The sequence below is a fragment of the Telopea speciosissima genome, chromosome 11 (genome assembly GCF_018873765.1).
Source record: "Telopea speciosissima isolate NSW1024214 ecotype Mountain lineage chromosome 11, Tspe_v1, whole genome shotgun sequence".
Classification (NCBI taxonomy): domain Eukaryota; kingdom Viridiplantae; phylum Streptophyta; class Magnoliopsida; order Proteales; family Proteaceae; genus Telopea; species Telopea speciosissima.
In genome coordinates this window covers 35,329,509-35,348,450 of record NC_057926.1, presented here as the reverse complement: position 1 = coordinate 35,348,450, position 18,942 = coordinate 35,329,509, and the positions used below count along the sequence as shown (strand labels likewise).

The 18,942-nt window shown below is 40.0% G+C and overlaps 1 protein-coding gene across 4 annotated transcripts in view; it reads right to left on the bottom strand.

Moving 5' to 3' along the window:
- Positions 1-17,507, bottom strand: part of LOC122646117 (glycerol-3-phosphate acyltransferase ATS12, chloroplastic) — a 50,916-nt gene extending 33,409 nt beyond the window's left edge. For all 4 annotated transcript variants that reach the window (XM_043839604.1, XM_043839603.1, XM_043839605.1 and 1 more), the window contains exons 1-6: positions 17,397-17,507; positions 16,927-17,303; positions 15,414-15,511; positions 11,788-11,874; positions 11,561-11,658; positions 7,324-7,381 (exon numbers count right to left, since the gene is read on the bottom strand). In XM_043839604.1, the coding sequence (XP_043695539.1) occupies positions 7,324-7,381; positions 11,561-11,658; positions 11,788-11,874; positions 15,414-15,511; positions 16,927-17,233 (648 nt within the window). In that variant the 5' untranslated portion in view covers positions 17,234-17,303; positions 17,397-17,507. The remainder of the gene's footprint in view (positions 1-7,323; positions 7,382-11,560; positions 11,659-11,787; positions 11,875-15,413; positions 15,512-16,926; positions 17,304-17,396) is intronic.
- Positions 17,508-18,942: the final 1,435 nt, after the last annotated feature.

Below are 18,942 nucleotides of genomic sequence, written 5' to 3'. Positions count from 1 at the left end.
AGATGTTGTTAATATCATTTGCTCTTACGCACCACAGTCCACAGATAGGTTTGGATGAAAGTTGTAAGCGCCAATTTTGGGACCTTATGGATGATTTAGTACAGGGTTTTGGCCAAGATGAAATCGATTACTATTGGAGGTGACCTGAACAGCCACGTTGGGAGTGACTGTCAAGGTTATGAAGGTGTTCATGGAGGCTTTGGGGTTGGGGAGAGAAATAAGGAGGGGACCTCAATCCTAGACTTTGCGGTAGCTTATGATCTTTCCATTGTGAACACTTTCTTCAAAAAAAGAAAGGAACACTTAATTACCTACAAAAGTGGGATTCATGCCAGTCAAATTGACTTCTTCCTAACAAGAAGGGCTGACAGATTGGTGTGTAAGGACTGTAAGGTTATCCCTAGGGAGAGCCTAACAACCCAACATAGATTGATGATCTTGGATATGTGTCTCAGTACCCAGAAGCGTAGGAGGAGAGAACCTGCGCACCCTAAGATAAGGTGGTGGACATTAAGGCCTGATTTGGTATGGTTTCTATTTCAATTTTGGATTGATTTTTTGAAATAGTCAACAAATAGATTTTTGGTCAAAAAATAGAAATTATTTTGGTTGTATCAATATGAAATATTTTAAGAATAAAAAAATTCATTTGATAGTTCAAATTTATTATTTTTTTTTTTTAACCCGAAACTTCTTTGGGACCCGGAGCAGCCCCTAGAATTTTATTAAGATCCAAAGATTCAATGAATACAAGGGGGGGACATGCCGCCTTACCCCTAACCCTTAGACAAACAATAAAGAATGAACCTAAACTACTGTCTGAACACAGGTAAACCAGCCCTGTCTTCCCTAAGAACAAATATCAAATCTCCCTGTGGCAAATCGCCCTGACCAAAATTGGAGGACTGCTTGACATTGCACGCATGGTTTGCCAACCAGTCCGCAACTCTATTACTCTCCCTGTAAGCAAAAGAGATACTAGGATTTACCAGCTGAATCAGTCCCATTGACTCACGAAACTAGTACCACCCCTTCCACAACCCACATCTTCTAAGGTTAAACATGCGTACTGTGGTAATAGAGTCTGAGTTAACCGCCACTCCCACAAGGCCCAACTCATGGCATAACTTTAACCCATCTCGCATAGCGCGAAGCTCAGCAATGGAGTTCGTACACGTACCATAATAATTGGCAAAGGCCGCCAAAACCACCCCTTTGCTGTCCCTTATGACTCCACCTCCTCCCCCGTCCCCTAGGTTACCTCTACATGCCCCATCCACATTCAGCTTCAATGATACCAGGGGGCACCAGTAAACCAGGATAGGCCGAGCAATCCGAGATGGCGGGGCTGCCATTCCAAGAATTGCAAGAATCTGCTGTTCCCTTAGCGAATACCTGTTGCCAAGGGTGGAGGGCATTGGTAGACCTCTTATCCACGCCATGATGCTTCCAATTACGCCCCGAGCCGATCTCCAGCGTTCCCCATGCCTTCTGTTGCACCTTTCTTTCCAAAGCTCCCACACAATCAGAGAGGGCAGCAGCCCTGTAATGAAAGCCGCCCGACTATTACAGCTGGCCGACTCATGCCACAGCAAGATCCGGCTTCTGACATCTAGTGATACCCCGTCAGGAACATCTAATACCCTTGAGAAAAAGCTCCACACCCTTGAGGCAGTCCCCCCAAACACAAGACAGTGATCTGTGGACTCGCATCTTGGGCTCCTACAACAGTTGCACTTTGACACCAACGGGATTCCAACCTTCTTCACCGAGTCGTCTGTGGGAACCGCACCGTTAAAAATCTGCCACGTGAAGAAACCAATTTTTGTTGGTAGTGACTGGTTCCAAATCCATCTGGAATAGCCACACTCCGGTGACCGAATCCTTAACTCGTTCCACAACGATTTCACAGAGAAAACACCATCGCTAGCAGGGGTCCAAACCAACCTGTCCGGCTCTCCTGATATCATGTAGTTGCCCTGTAGAATCCCTTGCCTAACCTCATCTTCATCTATCTGGTCCATGACCACATTGTTCCAGAAGCTGTTCACTCCCAACACTTCCTTTACACGAAGAGAGGAGTCAATTTGGAGTGCATGGTCCACATAATCCATCAGCGGCCCCTTTCCCGTCCAATCATCCAGCCAGAATAACATATCTCCTGTGCCAATAAGCCACCGTGACCTGGACAGCAGCATGTCTTTGGAAGCTAAAGTATTCCTCCAAGATTTTGTCCCGCCCCCATGATCTAAAACCAAAGCCAAGTGGCATGTTTTCAGCAGCTTGGCCTTGAGGAACTCCCCCCAGAGCGATCGTTCCGACATAATCCTCCATAAGCCTTTCAACCTAAGGGCAAGTCCCACCTCTTCAAGCAATCTAACTCCCAATCCACCCGCCTCCAGCGGCCTACACACCTTCTTCCAACTCATCAAGTGCCGTCAGTTTCCCCATTCTGAGTTTCCCCAAAGGAAGTCTGCAAGAATACCATAGATCCGCCGAAGAACCTCTTTAGGAGGCGCTAGCGTAGCCAGAATATGCACGGGAATAGATGATAAACATGGCGGAGCAGAGTGACTCGCCCACCCGAAGAAAGTAGCTTGGCCTTCCACCCCGCAACCCTTTTCCTCAACTTTGCAACCAAGTCGTAAAAAAAACAGCCCTTGAGCCGGCCTGTGTGAAGGGGAGCCCCCAGGTAGGTCAGGGGGAGATAACGCCTAGGGAACCCCGTAACCTCACCCACCAACCGAGCTCTAGCACTCGACACCTTGTCCCCCACAACAAAACAACTTTTCTGCTTGTTGACCAGCTGCCCAGAAAAGCCCTCATATCTAGAAATAAATCCAATGATCTGCTTAAGCGAGGATTTCAGCCCCCTAGTAAAGATAATGGTGTCCTCCGCATAGAGACAGTGGGAGATGCCAGGGCAACCCCGGGGGAGTGAATAATAGACTGCCCGGCCTTCAGAGAACAATTTTGAGATGCCCCTACTAAGCTCCTCCTCCGCAAGAATGAACAGAGCCGAGGATAGGGGATCCCCCTGCCGCACCCCCCTAGTGGACTTGAAGAAACCTGATGCCTGACCTCCCAGCACTATAGAGAACCAGCAGTTATCCACTGTTTTCCTTACCAAGTCTATCCAGTCTTTAGCAAACCCAAATCGAGCCAGCACCGAGATTTGATAGTTCAAATTCTGAGAATAGATTCTCTATATTTCTTTGGGAAAGATGGTGGTGGTGGCAGTGGGGTAGTGGCGGTGGTGGTGGTGGTAGTGGTGGTGATGATGACGATGGTGGTAGGGTAGTGGTAACGTGGAAGTAGTGGCGGTGGTGGCGGCGTGGAGGTGGCGGTGGCAGTGGCAACGGCAGTGGTGGTGATGGCAGGGTAGTGGTGGTGGTGGTGGTGGTAGCAGGGTAGTAGTGGAGGTAGTGGTGATGGTAACAGGGTAGTAGTGGTGGTGGTGGCGGCAGCGATGGTGGGAGTGGGGTGGTGGTGGTGGTGAGACCATTAGGAGAAGGGTGGTGATTTATTTTTTACATGAAATTACTATTTTACCCTTGAGATTAACCATGTGCTCTTTCAAGAGCAAGAGTGCTAAATGCCTAAATCAAATGAAATAGAAATTCTGAAACAGCTCCTCAGCTATTTCAGAATTTCTATTCCACTTGATTTCTATTTCACTGAAATAAGGTGCAAAAATCAAACCAAACAATTTCAGAAATAGAAATCACCTCCTAAAATTGAACTAGAAATCATACCAAATCAGGCCTAAAAGGGGAATACCTAAGGACATTTACTGATACTATGGTCAAACAAGGAAGGCGGGACTTCGAAGGAGACACCAATGTGATGTGGCACGAGATGATGGCTTGTATTAAGAGGGTTGCCAAAGATGTGCTAGGGGAAGCGAACGGTAGTCGCCAGGCTCCTAGAGAGACTTGGTGGTGGAATGATGAGGTCCAAGCAGCTATTAAAACCAAGAAAATGTGTTTTAAGACTTGGCAACATAGTTGTCATGGCGGCATAGCGGTCCAAGGCGGTTGAGGCCTGTCTAAGCGCTTAGGCGGTAAAGCTATCATTAAAAATTAAATTTAAGCCACTACAAACTACAGAGTACAGAGAAGAAGAAGAAGGAGGTAAGAACTACGAACTAAGAAGCAGAATTGATTAATTGAAGCATCAAAGAGAGAGAAACAGCAGGCTGTAGCAGACTAGCAGGCGTTAAAATAAAAAAAAATAACAGAGAAGCAGGCTGTAACAATGGAGTTAACATTAAAAAAAAAAAAAAAAAAAGAGAGAGAGAGAAGCAGCAGGCTGTAGCAGACTAGCAGGCATCAAAATAAAATAAAAAAACAGAGAAGCAGGGCCTGTAACATGCGTTAACATAAAAAGTTAAAAAAAAAAAAAGAGAGAGAGAAGCAGCAGGCAAAACACTCAAACAGAGAAGAAGAGTCGGGAACTAGGGGCTTAACTTGCCAGAAGAGTCACGTTTCAGTTGGCAGAAGTGGAACCAGAAGAGTAGAGATGCTGTGTTGGGGGAAGCAGTAGCAGCCAGCGGTCGTTAAAATAAATAAATAAAAAAACAAAAAACAAAAAAGGGAAACAGAGTTACAGAGATTAGAGAAGTAGAAGAAGAAGAAGATTAGGGGAGTAGAGACTAGAGACTTACCGGAACTCGAAGAGAAGATGAATCGAGTCTTTGTTGCCGCTTGCCGGAACGGGAGGAGATGAAGACTCGAGTTGATGTTGCCGCTTGCCGGAACTGGAGGAGATGAAGACTAAAGAGTTACAGGAGACGAAGAGTTGAAGGAGACGAAGGCTTTAGAGTAAATTTAGGTTTTCACTTTTTCGTTTATACTTTTAGATAGATTTTTAACTTTTAAGTATTTAACATTTTAAAACTAAATAATCCCATGTAGCAGCGTACATTAGACTCTTTATACACAAACCAATAAAAAGCAAGCAAAAAGAATAAAAAAACAGAACATGAAAAAATAAAAATAAAATAACCACGAGTCATGGATGGCGGTCGCTCAGCCCATATGGCGCACCAAGGCGTTGCTTTGACCGCCTTGGCGACGCCTATATGGTCAGAGCGACAACCATCCATGACTCATGGAAAGCGTAGCACTGCCTAGCCCATAAAATACCACCAGACGCCTAAGCGCCGCCTAGGTGACGCCTTGACAACTATGCTTGGCAAAGGACTAAGGAAACAGAGGATAAAAATAGGTATTATGATGCTAGAAATGAAACTAGTAAGATTGTGGGGATGGCAAGGGCGAAGAAATATGAGGATCCCCATATCAACCTAAACACAAAAGAGGGGGAAAAGACTATATATAAGATAGCTAAGAGGAGAGAAAAGAACAGTAGAGATTTCGACCAGATGAGGTGTATGAAGAATGATGAGGGAAGAGTGTTAGTAAGGGATGAGGTCACTGTGAAGAGATGGGACGAGTACATTTGTGACCTACTAAATGGAGATAGGTTGAGTAGAATTGCCCAGACGAGTACTGTATTCGACATGATACCACCCATTAGGGGTATCAATCGGTCGGTCTCGGTCGGGCCTAACCGGGCTTAAACAAGCTCAAACCTTGCACCATGACCGGCCGTTTAGCTAATCGGGACGGGCCTGGTCGGGCTCGGTCAGTATCGGGCTATTATAATCAGTCCTTAAACGGGCTGTGGGCCTGTTTAACTCTAGATGGTCTTTAAACGGGCTCTAAACGGTGCAGCCCTAGAGGGTTGGGCTAGCCCCACAAAGAAATTATTGAAAAATCAGAAAATCCTTCTTTATAAATTGACAAAGTTAGAAAAAGTTTGTGTTCAAACTTTGAAAGCCAAAAAGTCAGTAAATTTATCGTTTATAAATTTTATTTGCCTAAAATATCCCTCACTGGTCCGAAATATTACTGGAGATTTTTTTGTACCCCTAATGCCATTTTCTTTTATAAGGAAATTTCAATTAGAAAAGTTCTATGGCAAGTTTGATTTTCTTAAGAACTATTTATTTCTACAGATCCAAACTTGAGATGGAGCAACGTAGGTAAATCTACTTACCAGCCTTTCCTATTTTTCTAATGATACATTTGGTTAGGGATTTATCCCTCGTGTTTGGTCCAAATTCTCTGGTCTTTGGTCGTTTGGACATTCATGCCTTAACAGGAGCTGGAATCAGCAAGTTATTTATATTCAAGGGTTATGTATTATCCAAAGTTTTCTTTCTTTCTTTTCCTAATTTTACACCTGATTCTATTCACCCTTCATACATACAGAACATTGTCTCACAATTCAAAGTTAGATGGTTTAGCAGAGCAATACCATCCAAGGGCCCCTAAACCTTAATCTAGTACCCACAGTTGTTTGTTTGTCTCTAAGGAACCAGCATCATCTACAAAAGGATTGCCTTTCATATTACCTGGATACCACATGGGAATAGCTGAAAATTTTCATGAAAAACTAAGTATCAACATCGGAAAGGCCACATTTTAGGTGTCCAGCTAAAACAGCCTGCTAAGTAACATCAACAACTACATCCATTTAATAAATAATGGCAATTCAGTTGACCGATCTCCATACAAAGCATATGTGGAAACCAGAATATTCTTTCAGAAATTGTCATAAGCATAAAAATGAAAACCTTTAGTCAAAGATATGGAACCCATAGATTGGAACCACAGTGATGGATTACAAAACCTGCAGGCATGTCTTTTCACCACCTAACAGTGAACCATTCTCTTATAGCTATAATATTGCCAATGAGGCCTATGCAAATGCTAAAAGCCCATTTAATAAATAATGGCAATTCAGTTGACTGATCTCCATACAAAGCATATGTGGAAACCAGAAAATTCTTTCAGAAATTGTCATAAGCATAAAAATGAAAACCTTTAGTCAAAGATATGGAACCACAGTGATGAATTACAAAATCTGCAGGCATGTCTTTTCACCACCTAACAGTGAACCATTCTCTTATAGCTATAATATTGCCAATGATGCCTATGCGAATGCTAAAAGCCTATGACTGATAATCATAATCAAGATAAAAGCGTTCTACCAGTATTTGTCATGTAATTGATTCATTGTGTTACAAAAAATTCAAACCAAGAACAGTCAGCAAAGGCTGAAAATATACAAAGATTCCTTACAAAACTAGAAACATAAAACATTTGAAACTGAAGACAATGACCTGCTGCATAGCTAGACTGTTAATGTGTAATTGTAATGCTCAAAAATGGAAAAATAGAAGTGACGTTTTTCACCAACTCAAAGCACAAGATCCAATAAACAACAGAAAGGTTATCAAATAAAGCCAGACACCTGCTTAAGCTTTTCTTCCATGTCATAGAAGACAGAGATGTTGCCGATATAAGATCTTCTGAAGAGACAAAGAAAACTAAAGTTATGAATGGAAGAGCACATATAGAGAATTGCTATATATAGTATATCTAGATTCAGGCATATACAACGTCTTTTCAAATCAACTACTGATTTACCAAACAATGTAATTACAAATGTGGTTATAGACATTTAGGATCTGTATGGCAACCATTCTGTTTCAAAAAATTGGTTTTGAGTCAGAATCGATTTTTTCTGCTTCTGGAGTTTTGGAGTAATTCTGTACCAACAAATGCTGTATGGTAAACCTGGTAAAAAATTGTTTCTGCTATTACAAAGAAACAGAAACATGTATGGATTGCCATTTTAACAGAACCAAAATGAAAGAAAAGGATCAAAATGAAAAATGAAACCACTTCTCAACTTGCATATTCGCCAAAAACGAGATCCTCCAATGAGTTCTAAAGTTGCAAGTAATGATCAATGGGAGGAACGCGCGAACTGAGATTTCATCTAAGGTAAGCATCTCATGAATCCGTTGCATTCCCATGGAACCATAGGTGATTCGGGCAGCACAAACATCATCTCTAATGTAAATTTCAATCGAACCTTCGTGACAAACATTTGTTCATATATTCGGACCATCACACATTGAGATTGAACAATGAAATCCAAAACTCAGAAAACTCTGTTAAATCTCTAATTCACGGTTCAAAATCATGAGATCAAACATCATAACACATCATTGAGGATGCAATTGATCATTTGACCCCAAGAAAATTCATCTGAGATGTGCTTAAACCCATAGAGACGCTAAAGGGGCAATCATCTCAAACTCAGACCGATTAATCCCTGATCCACCCAGCTCCAGATTATAAGATCATATGTTAGAGAAAATGTAATTGAAGATGTAACTGATTGTTTGGCCCTTTCAACGAAACAAATCAGGGATCACAGACTGAGTTTAGCGCAACAAATTAGGAACCGGAGGTTCTGCAATTCTTCAATCGAAAACTTCGATTCTTCTCCTACAACTTGATTCGATGAGGTAGTGAATCAACGGAGAAAAGCCGATAGGCAACGGTAAGCCAAGGCCCAACAACCCAAAATATTAGAGTTTTCCACGGAGAAGAAAAGAAAACCCCTGCAAATCCCCTTTCTCTCCTCCTTTTTTTCTCTTTCTCTGTGCCCAAAACTGGCAGAATCCCTATTGAAAACGAAAAACCACCTTCTTTTTATTTCTCGAAACCCCAAAAATCCCCTCTTGAGATCGTAAGCTCTATATGGTCTATTTCGTTGGAATGAGTAGCAGGTCGCCCAAAACCGAACTTTAGAGAGAAGACCGGCCAACTGGTACTGAAGGGCGAAGCAATCGAGCTCGAGATGAGAGGATGCCTGACGGACTGGTAACGAATGGTGAAGCGCAGGCGAAACCAGAGAGACTAACAGCAACAATGATCAGGAGCCCTTGCAAGAGAACTTGAGAGTTGCAGAGGTCGGTCGAAGTTGCAAAGAACAAAATTGGGTTTAGGTTACATGTTTGAGTGCAATGTTATGTTTTGATGGTAAATTTCATCAATACCCCTGTGCCCTGCACTACTTAAGTTGGACGTTTTTCCACCGCGATTTCGTAGAACCAATTCTGAGAAGTGAGAAACGTGATTTTGGTGTTTCTCAAAACCCTGCCAGAATCTATTATGTTGTCTGGTCCGTTTCAAAAAATCACAGAAAAAACGCACCAGACAACACATACATAATCTGTTTCAATTCTGCCCCCACTCCCCAGAATCAATTTTTTTGGAAGTTACCATACAGATCCTTAGGGTGCATTTATCATCACTTTGTTGGAGTGATTCTGTCATTTTTGATTAATTTAAATCCACCACAGTGATTTTTGACCTTTTTCTCTTTTCAGAGTGGTTTTCTGAAGCAAACAAATTCCACTTCTCACAATAAGAAATTAAGAATCATTTTGCTTCTTTTTTTTTTTTTGGGGGAGGAGGAGGGGAGATCATTTGCTCTAAGCATCTATTTACTATAAGAATCAATTACCAAGTATTAAATAAGTGCTTCTCAGAAGAACCACTCAAGAGAATCAGAAGGGACACCAATCACAGCCTTAAACTACATAACCCAATCTCAGAGCAGACTTATCAAAAACATAAAGTTTCACTGCAGAAGGTTAGAATCTTCCATATACAAGTGCCTTGTCTAGGTCCAACTGTCCAAGGGCCTAGGACCAACCACCTTGTGATTTCAGAAGAGTATCATTTGCCACTGAATAAGTCCCACTCAAAAAGACCCTCCCTCTCTCTCTCTCTCACTCTCATGCAGACCTTAATACATGGTCCTTTAGCATAAAGACCCAAAATATTGTCCTTCAGTGATTAAACCCCCCCCACCCCGGGCCCAAAAAAAAATACAAATTGGAAAAGATAGAGGACAAGAAGAATATAGGAAGACCCTAGCCCGGCAATACTTTGGCCAAACAGAAGCTAGCCGCCTCGCCCCAACAAAAAGAGAGTCCCTCATAATCCTTGTTTTGCTAGCTTGTCAGCTACATATACTGGAATAAGGCGTCCAATAAGGATCAGGTCTCTCCAACGAGGTCAGGTAGCCTCTAGGCCACACCCTTGAGACCAACTAAAAGCATCATGATTTAACTCCAATAGAACCAACTGGGCCAATGGTAAACTGAGAAAGGAAAGATGAAATCACCTGATTGTCCCAAAAAACACCTCCACCCTAACAGGGCAAGGTAAAGTCAAAGAGAGAGTCAAAAAATTATCTGATGGATTTTTCAACAGGGGAAAGGGAACCAAGGCCTAGAGAGGGGCAAATCATGCCCACTGGACAATAATAATGTACAGAGAATCACTCCTCAGCCATATCAATCCAAATCAGAGTGCAAATTGCAAGTGGACCAACCAATCCACCAGTATTACAGATTGGTACTGCCCTCTCTAATCCTGATCTAGTTGGGGCTCAAAGGATCCTTGAGTCTGATGCAGGATGATCAAGCCAATCTGCAGGAAAAGGCCCACAAGAAGAAAATAGGGAGAAACTATTACCCTAATCTAACAGCTAATATTAGATGGTTTAGTTATGAGTCTAACGACCAGATTGGATGGAGATATAAAACATCATAGGGAAAGGTGGAGGGGAGAGAAGCATAGTTGTCACAGCGTGTAGGCGACCCAAGGCGTTGGAGAGGGCCAAAAATCAAGGCGACACCAATTAGGTGACCAAGGCATCTAAGGCGACCAAGGCACCTGGACGCCTGGTGACACAGACAATTATGGAGAGAAGTCTGTCGATGGGTGTTGAAGAGAGAGAAAATAGAAAGGAAAAATATATGAAAGAGGGACAGAAGAAGAAAAAAGGAGAGAGAGAGAGAGAGAGGAACTAACCATTGGGAGAGAAGAAATCAGGCCAAATAAGGTTATCGCAAGCTATACCAGCAACCAAAAGTAAAAGCATACTCTTATCCATTAAGTCAATCATAAGGGCCAAGGTGGGGTTAGAAATTTATAAAAATGGGAGTACCCAGTGCACAAGGCTCCCGCCACTGCGGGTCTGGGGAGGGTCATAATGTACGCAGCCTTAACCCTGTTTTCACAGACAGGCCATTTCCAGACTCGAACCCATGACCACTTGGTCATAATGGAGCAGCCTTTACCGTTGCACCAAGGCCCGCCCTCGGGGTTAGAAATTAATATCAGAAAAAAAATTCCAACTAAAATTTCTAGATCTAAGACTCTTACTAGCCTAATATTTCTAACATTATGACTCTTGGAAAGCTAAACATACTAACATTACTGACAAGATAAGGATTCTAACATAGAAACCAACTTACACAAGCATTCCTAAATTGCAGTTCATGCATGGACTGTGGGCCCTAATTTTTAAAATAAAACAATTCCTGAACTCCACGTTAACTACTAAAGACCCATTATCAGCTAGATCGACCCTTTATTTAAATAAATAAAAATTACAACTTTGCCCCTTAAAAATAAGAGACCAATATGTCCCCTGTTTACAAGTAATAAGATCTCTAATCTAAACCACCCAATGTGGATCTTCGAGTGCCTATGCATTAGAGATAATAAGATATATTTGTCATAACATAGACTAGGAAAGTTTTGAAAGCCAACAAAACTTAGTTTAAAACCATGCCAGATCAAATAAAGAGATCAACCCATCAACATTGTTGGCCCACCTGAAATCAATCAATGGACGGATATACTTTTGACCAAACATGTAGTAATCAAAAGGCTCTCGTATTGCTTTGTGATGAGGTGAGAACGTAAATGATTCCTGAAACAAAATGTTGCTTTGTCATAAGATGTAGATAAAAGATGAATATTTGCTCCTATAGAATATAAGAAAACCGCATATAAATCAGAAGAAAAAGAAACAACTATACAGGAAATAAGTTAAAGATACCTCTACGTCCAACAAAATGCGATCAAATGCAACAGCCATGTTGGACAATACGATATCATCTGCTCTAGGATTTCCACTTTGAATGACCTGAAAAGTATTAGAAAAGCCCAATACAATGTAAGAAATATATAATTACTAGTTACCACCAAATAGGAAAACAAATATCCTAGGAGTAAACAAAGAACCTTCCTTAACCAGCAACTCTAATTACAAACAAAGTGTAACCATAATGCCTATTGAAAAACTCACAAGAAGCTCTTCCAAAGAATTATGACCGGGGGAAGAAGTGTGTGGTTAAGTGATGTTTACAACAAATCTTCCCACCTACAATTATAATTTAGAACTTTTTTTCTTAAAATACTTCATTACCATTGTATTTATCTTCATAGCAATATCTTGTGGCCTCAACAACCTATACAGACACTGTTTTCTGTAATTTAAAATCATAGATGATACAAGAATTCCACAATACATTTTTCCAACCACCCTTGCTAATTTCATCTGAAGCCCTATATTATGTATTGATTATAAAGCATTAAGAAGCTCCCTGTCTGTATGTAAAACTAAATTAAGAGTACATCAAGCTAAAATATCAAACTTTCTCAATACAGAATTTAAAATTAAAACATCAAAGTAACATATTGATACCAAGAAAGCTCCCCCCCCCCCACCCTTTCAGTTGAAGGAGAGAGAGAGAGAAGGGGTGTGGGGGGGGGCATTCCCAATATACAAGGCTGTCTATACTCATCATTCTTAGCAAATCATTCACATGAAAACTCGTGCTTCAGAACCACACACAAAAAAATCCAAAACATTGATCATAGAGATTGCAGAAATTAGGAAGTTCTACGGTAATTATCCATGTGTTTGGTCTGCCTCAGACAACACACTAATAAATTGTTTTGAGAAAGCCCAACGCCAGTTTCTCCATACCATTACTGCCATGTGGTAAATAGTGAAGTGTTATACTTCACTAGGCATAGTGACAAGGAAGGACACGCACACACAGACGCATATATATATATATATATATATATATATATATATATATATATATATATATATATATATATATATAGGGAAAATTGCCTAGATCTACTTGATTAGAAAAAGATTTACAAACTTGGTAGAAATAAATTATGTTTTACAATGATCAGTTACTAAGTTGAATAGATTTACCAAATCCCTATAAGAGTAATAAAAGCTAAATGAATAGCCTAAAATACCCTTGGCATCTTTCTCTTTTCGCTATTTTTTTATGTCTTTATTTTACCTCTCTCCTCCTCGTTCTTCTTCTTCTTCTTCTTCGTTAGGGGATGAGGTCGCAGCGGCGGCTGTCACCGCACTCCCTGCTCCCGCCCTCCCTCTCTCTTCCCTGCTCCTCCTTCCAGTTAGTTCCACAACCTTCCCTTCCGCCCCTTTCACCCCACCCTCCCTGTAGTCAATTTTCTCAGAAATATTTCAGGAGCTTGATATCTTCTCAATCTGCTCAGGTTACCTACATATAATATACAAATCATAAACTATTCTTTCACAGGATCAATGCTGTAATAGAACAAAGTGAAAGTTGGGGAGAAGCTAATTTACCTATATATAAACTCCATTGGGACAACGAGGGTGAAAGGTGGGTATAAATTGGGATATGAACAGAGGCATTTGCCACCATTTGCCATTTATGATGTTATGAGGTATGTGCAACCACCTATTTTCACCCGAGAAGCAGCACTGCTTTTAGCTCCTGGAGCCAAAGGAAAATGCTCTGTTTTGCCCTCTAACAACCATTATGATAAAGCAACCAATTGCAAGGTTTGAAGGTCGCGCAATAAATGTTGATTTTGCAAGAAAGGAAGTAAAAAAAATCTGAAGAATGAGTTGATTAATCTATATTCAAGGTATATAGGAAAACCCCTTGAGCAGATTGAGGAAGATATCAAGCGTCCGAAATATTCCACAGATAATTGGTTGCAGGGGATGGGGTGAAGGTGCGGCTGAAGGGAAATCGTAGAACAAACAGGAGGCAGTGACGAAGAAGAGGGATGGCGGTAGCAGGTGTGGGGAATAAAAAACTAAAAGGCGGGAACAGGGAGTGTGGTGACAGTCACCGCTGCAACCTCATCCCCTAGTGATGAAGGAGGAGGAGGAGGAGGAGGAGGAGGGAGGTGATAAAAAAAATATAAAAATGGTCGTAAAACGCTAAAATGGGAATAAAAAAATAATAAAAAGAAAAGAGAAGATGCGAAGGGTGTTTTAGGCTATTCCTTTAGCTTTTATTACTCTTATGGGAATTTAGTAAATCTTTTCAACATAGTAACTTATGATTGTAAAACATAATTTATTTCTATCAAGTTTGTAAATCTTTTTCTAATCAAGTAGATCTAGGCAATTTTCCCATATACCAACAGGTTGCAATATAATATATATATATATATATATATATATATATATATATATATATATATTATTTTTTTTTTATTTTTTTTTATTTTTTTTTTTTTATATTATGCTATTGTTTTTTAGATTTTTGCTATTATTTATTTTCCTTAATTATTAAAAGCTTCTTTAAGAATCTATTAATCTAAACAATTTGATAACTATCTGAATCTTTTCATATTATGGTTTTTCTACTTCAATTTTTAAAACCAGGGGGCATATCAATCAACAGAGGTAAAACCAACAACAAACCTGACAGAAGATTCCATATTGCACCCAGTTTTGTAAATAGAACGTGTATCACCATTTCCATAAGAATTCTAAGGCTTCAGGACGTCCTTCTGAGTTCACCATCTATGTTATCACTCACCTTGGTGGTGGTAGAGTTCTCAACTAAAATGTCACCCCAGAGATCACTTTGAAAACCTGCAGCACCTAACCTTTGCTTCCTTCAAATAACCCCATAAACTTAAAGGTTGTAAAGCCAAACCATGGCCTACAAATTACCCTTCTAACAATCCCCAAAAAGAAGAAAAAGAACCTAAGAACTCATAACTAACTTGTCAGAAAGAGGTACATGTTAATCACTGAAAAGAAAGAACCAATGATCTCACTCAAACTAATCCAGACCACTTCCCCTGGGATTCCTGTTCGTAGCAATGAGAAGCAGAACCAAAGAGGTAACGAGCACAATCATGCCATATGGCTGAAGGTGCTGCAACAGGAGCTTGAAATTAGTTTTACTTTACCCTTTTTTTTTCCAATAAGTTATTGGTTATACTTATTGTTTCTTTCCCAGATCCACTCAAGAAAATTCAATCAAGGTACTCAGTACTCACTGATTGCATTATAGTAAAAACTTATTTTTGGTGTTGGAGAAGTTATCAATGGACAGCAAGGAAAGTTAGATATTTTGATAGAGCAAATATGATCAGCAAATACTCAAAAAAGAATTGAAGAATATAATTTCAACAAGATGGTCAGTGTTAGAAATAACATTAAATAAAAAAGAACATGGACATTGTTAGAATATAATTTCAACAAGATGTTAGATTCAAAATTTCCAACGACACAAAATTGCACAGCAGTACTCCATGAGGATTTGAAGAGAAGATACAAGAAATAGTGGTTAAATTATCTAAAACCCCATAGACAAGCATATATATATAGCATGTGGTCATGGATATTTTACTGACCGCATTTCGATAATTCTGATATAGTTCTTCCAACCCGGCAGCAACATTTGGAGGCAGCTTTCCAGCTTCCTTTTCCTTTTGAATTCCTAAGAGCAGATCTACCAACACAGATCAAACTTAAGACAGGGAAGCAAGTATTTCAGAGTATCTTCCAAAGTATAGGCATGATGAACAAAACAAGAAGAGCATAATGTTAAAACGAACATGCATTTTTTTACCACCTGCCCAAATGGCAATCCCATTAGTTCTAAGAGTTTAAGGATAGAGAATGACTATGCTTATTAAAATAAAATAAAGAATGATAGTGGATAAAGATACATGGAAATTAAAGTCTAGGTGATCAATTACTCTCTATTGTCATTTGACCACAGCCCTCAAGCAACTTAAAATGCAAGTGCAACTTAAAAAATGCAAGACCTGGCACCATTTTGCTGTTCACACTAGCTATGTCACAGGCAAGCAACAACAAACTAGGCCAGTTGATTAGGCTAATATGAACCCAAAATTTTTAGAACTTGAAATGATGAAAAACATGATAATCTGGTTTTAAAAAATCAATATTGAGTTTCACGCCTCATCAATCTTCAAATCTCAGAATATACAGATTGAGAACAAGGTCTGCATCATTTTTTTTCAGGGGGAGTGGAGGTTGTTGAAACAACCGCAAAATTGGAAGGAGGGTAGACTGCTCAAACGTCTCCGTGAAGCACTCCTCTATCCTCAAGGCTTAGTCCTATTCTGCACAATATTTTCTAAGTCTCCAACAGAGCTTCCTCAATCCATACCCCCTTCATGTTGAGAAGGTTGAGTTCTCTAATCTTGACACTATTAGGGGCCGTTTGTTTGACGGGGAGTTTGGTGGGGTGGGCAAGTGCTGCTGTGGCACTTCAAAAATCCCACCCCAACCTTGTTTGGTTAACCTGGGGTGGTGAACTTACAAAAGCTCAAGGAAGTGGGAACAACATTAAATGTTTTGTCTGCTGATGAGGCACTTGAAAAATCCCACCCCATCCTCCCCATCAAACAAACGGCCTGTTAATGGTTGTTATAATATGGGTACAAGGGTAGAATTGTCTATAGGTATATACCCTATTCTAGAATATTCTCCTTTCTTTTATTAATAAAGTTGGCCTGTATCTTAGACACTAGTAATTATTCCCCAAATCATTAATGGTGGATCTACATCCAATGCATATACCATACATTCTTTTCATCTTCAAAATATAATGCTGTAAATGTAAAACTCACCACATCAGATTGCAATTCTCCATCCCAGATAAAGTCAGCCATGACATTACCAGAATTGAGCTCAGTGTAGCAGCAAAAGTAATATTGAATTTAGTAGCTAAATAATTACTTAATGCAGAGTTACAGAGAAAAAAGGGGGGAAATGTAATTGCATTTTAAGATACGCTGCAAACAGTATTCATTACTCATCAAGAACAATTAGCAAAACAAAAATCAAACGAACTATCATTGTGAACTGAGCAAGTAAACATCACATGAAACCAACCTTCTTTCCTATGAATATCACTAAATATCCGAGAGTGGCTGACTTTCTTCTCAGCCCCTGAAGCCGAGGCAAGAACCTCTGCAGTTCCGGACAGACTCGTATCACTCCCACCCTTGGATTCTTTATCTTTCACCAATCCCTCCATACTTCTAATCTTGGACGAAGACACCACACACAAACGAGCAATGGACCGGAAAGGAAACGAACAAGAAATTGCACTATCCTTGGAAGAAGAAAACGAAGGCCAAAAAACCCTAGCTCTCGGAAATGATCCACAAACAGAAGATGAAGCGAAGAGAATCAACATAGTCTAAATCAAAAGAAGTCTTCTTAATGAGCTTTGTCTCTACTAGTTCTTTCTCTTGTGCAGCTCCAATCTGAAAAGAACGAAGAAAAAAAATCTTAATAGTTGATAACTCAAGAAGCATAAGAAGCAACAGAGAAAAGATGAACTAAAACCCTAAACCTGCCTGAAGAACTCATGTCAGAGCTTCTTCAATCAAACTTTGTATACAGAAAAAGAACAAATCAAAGATGAATCGTTACTGAGAATCTGAAATCGAGGAATCCATTATCTACGATTGAACTTGTTTTTTATTTTATTTTATTTTTATTTTTTTGTTTACAATTTCGTTATTTAAAATTGAAGAACGATATAGAATGAGTGTAGGAGTACAGAGAGAAGGAAGAGAGAGAAAGAGAAGACCAGAGCAAGCATCAACCGTAAAAGGAAAAAAAAATAGTTTGGATGAGGGTGGCAAGACTTGAGAAAAGTGAGGATTTGCCACGTGTGAATCGTTGGAGGCCGCACGTGCTTTTACAGGATAGAAGAACGAAGGCAATGTGTTTGGAGAAGGAAAGCCGTACAAGTAAGACACGTGGAAGATAACGATTGTTAAAGACCTTAAATCTCACGTGAGAGAGGTCTTCACTCTTCCTCTTTTGACGGTTGGATATGAAAATGCTAATCTGACGGCAAGTATCGAATTCTTCTTCATAAGGGAGCCTATGTCGTGTCCACGTACTTTCTTCCTTAACATTCCTCCACGCCTAACCGAGGATAGCATATGGAAGGCCCAAAAGAGCAGCGTTTTGGGCCCACAAAATTGGGGTTTGTAGGAGCTATCCACACTACTTTTTAATGTTTTTTTTTTTTTTTTTTTTTTTTCTCTTTCATTTGCAACAAAATAAAATTTTTATGTTTGTCACGAAGAGGTCACTTCAGATGAACAAAATTTCGCTGCTCCAGGGACCCCAGTTCCCAAGACCCGGGGAGAGCTACATGCCATAGCAAGATTGTTCCTGCAACATGTACGTGGCTGATACTCAGCAAACCACGTTTCCTTTTCATTATTTAATATTAAAATCCAATATAAAACAAACTTAACAGAAACTAAATCTGTTTGTTCAACGTTAATTTAAATTTATTCCAACTTAGCCCTTGAGTTTGGGGATACAATACTAATAAAATTAGAGATGCAATTAGACTTTATCTCTCTCGCCTCTTCTTCTTCTTCTTCTTCTCAGTTTCTACTTCTTTTCTTTTAATTCTTCTCCGTTTACACACAACAACCGTATATAAACAACCGTGACCTCAGGGCCTCCTTCGATAAGGAACTGCTCCTCAAGAGAAATTTCTTCTCCGTTCTTCTTCTGCATTCGTCTCCAACCTCCCTTGCTAATTAGAAAATTTCTATCACAGAGCGAAAATCACTTCTTTGGGCCTCACTCCAATCTCCACTGGGATCTCTGTGTGGTTGTTCTTCACGGGTAAGAGATACTTCACACGCACACTCCTCCATAGCTTTATCTTCATCTTCGTTCTCTCCAAACTCACAGACTGATCAGAACTTATGGGGATGTTTACGAATTCTAAGGCCAAGGCCAAGGCCTGCGGTTAATTTGCTTCATTCTTTTTGTTAGAATATCTTGATTGGAGTGCAACTCTTGTGCCATACATTTACACTCATATTTTTTATATCCTAGGGAACTAGAATCGTGAAGGTAGCAGCAAAC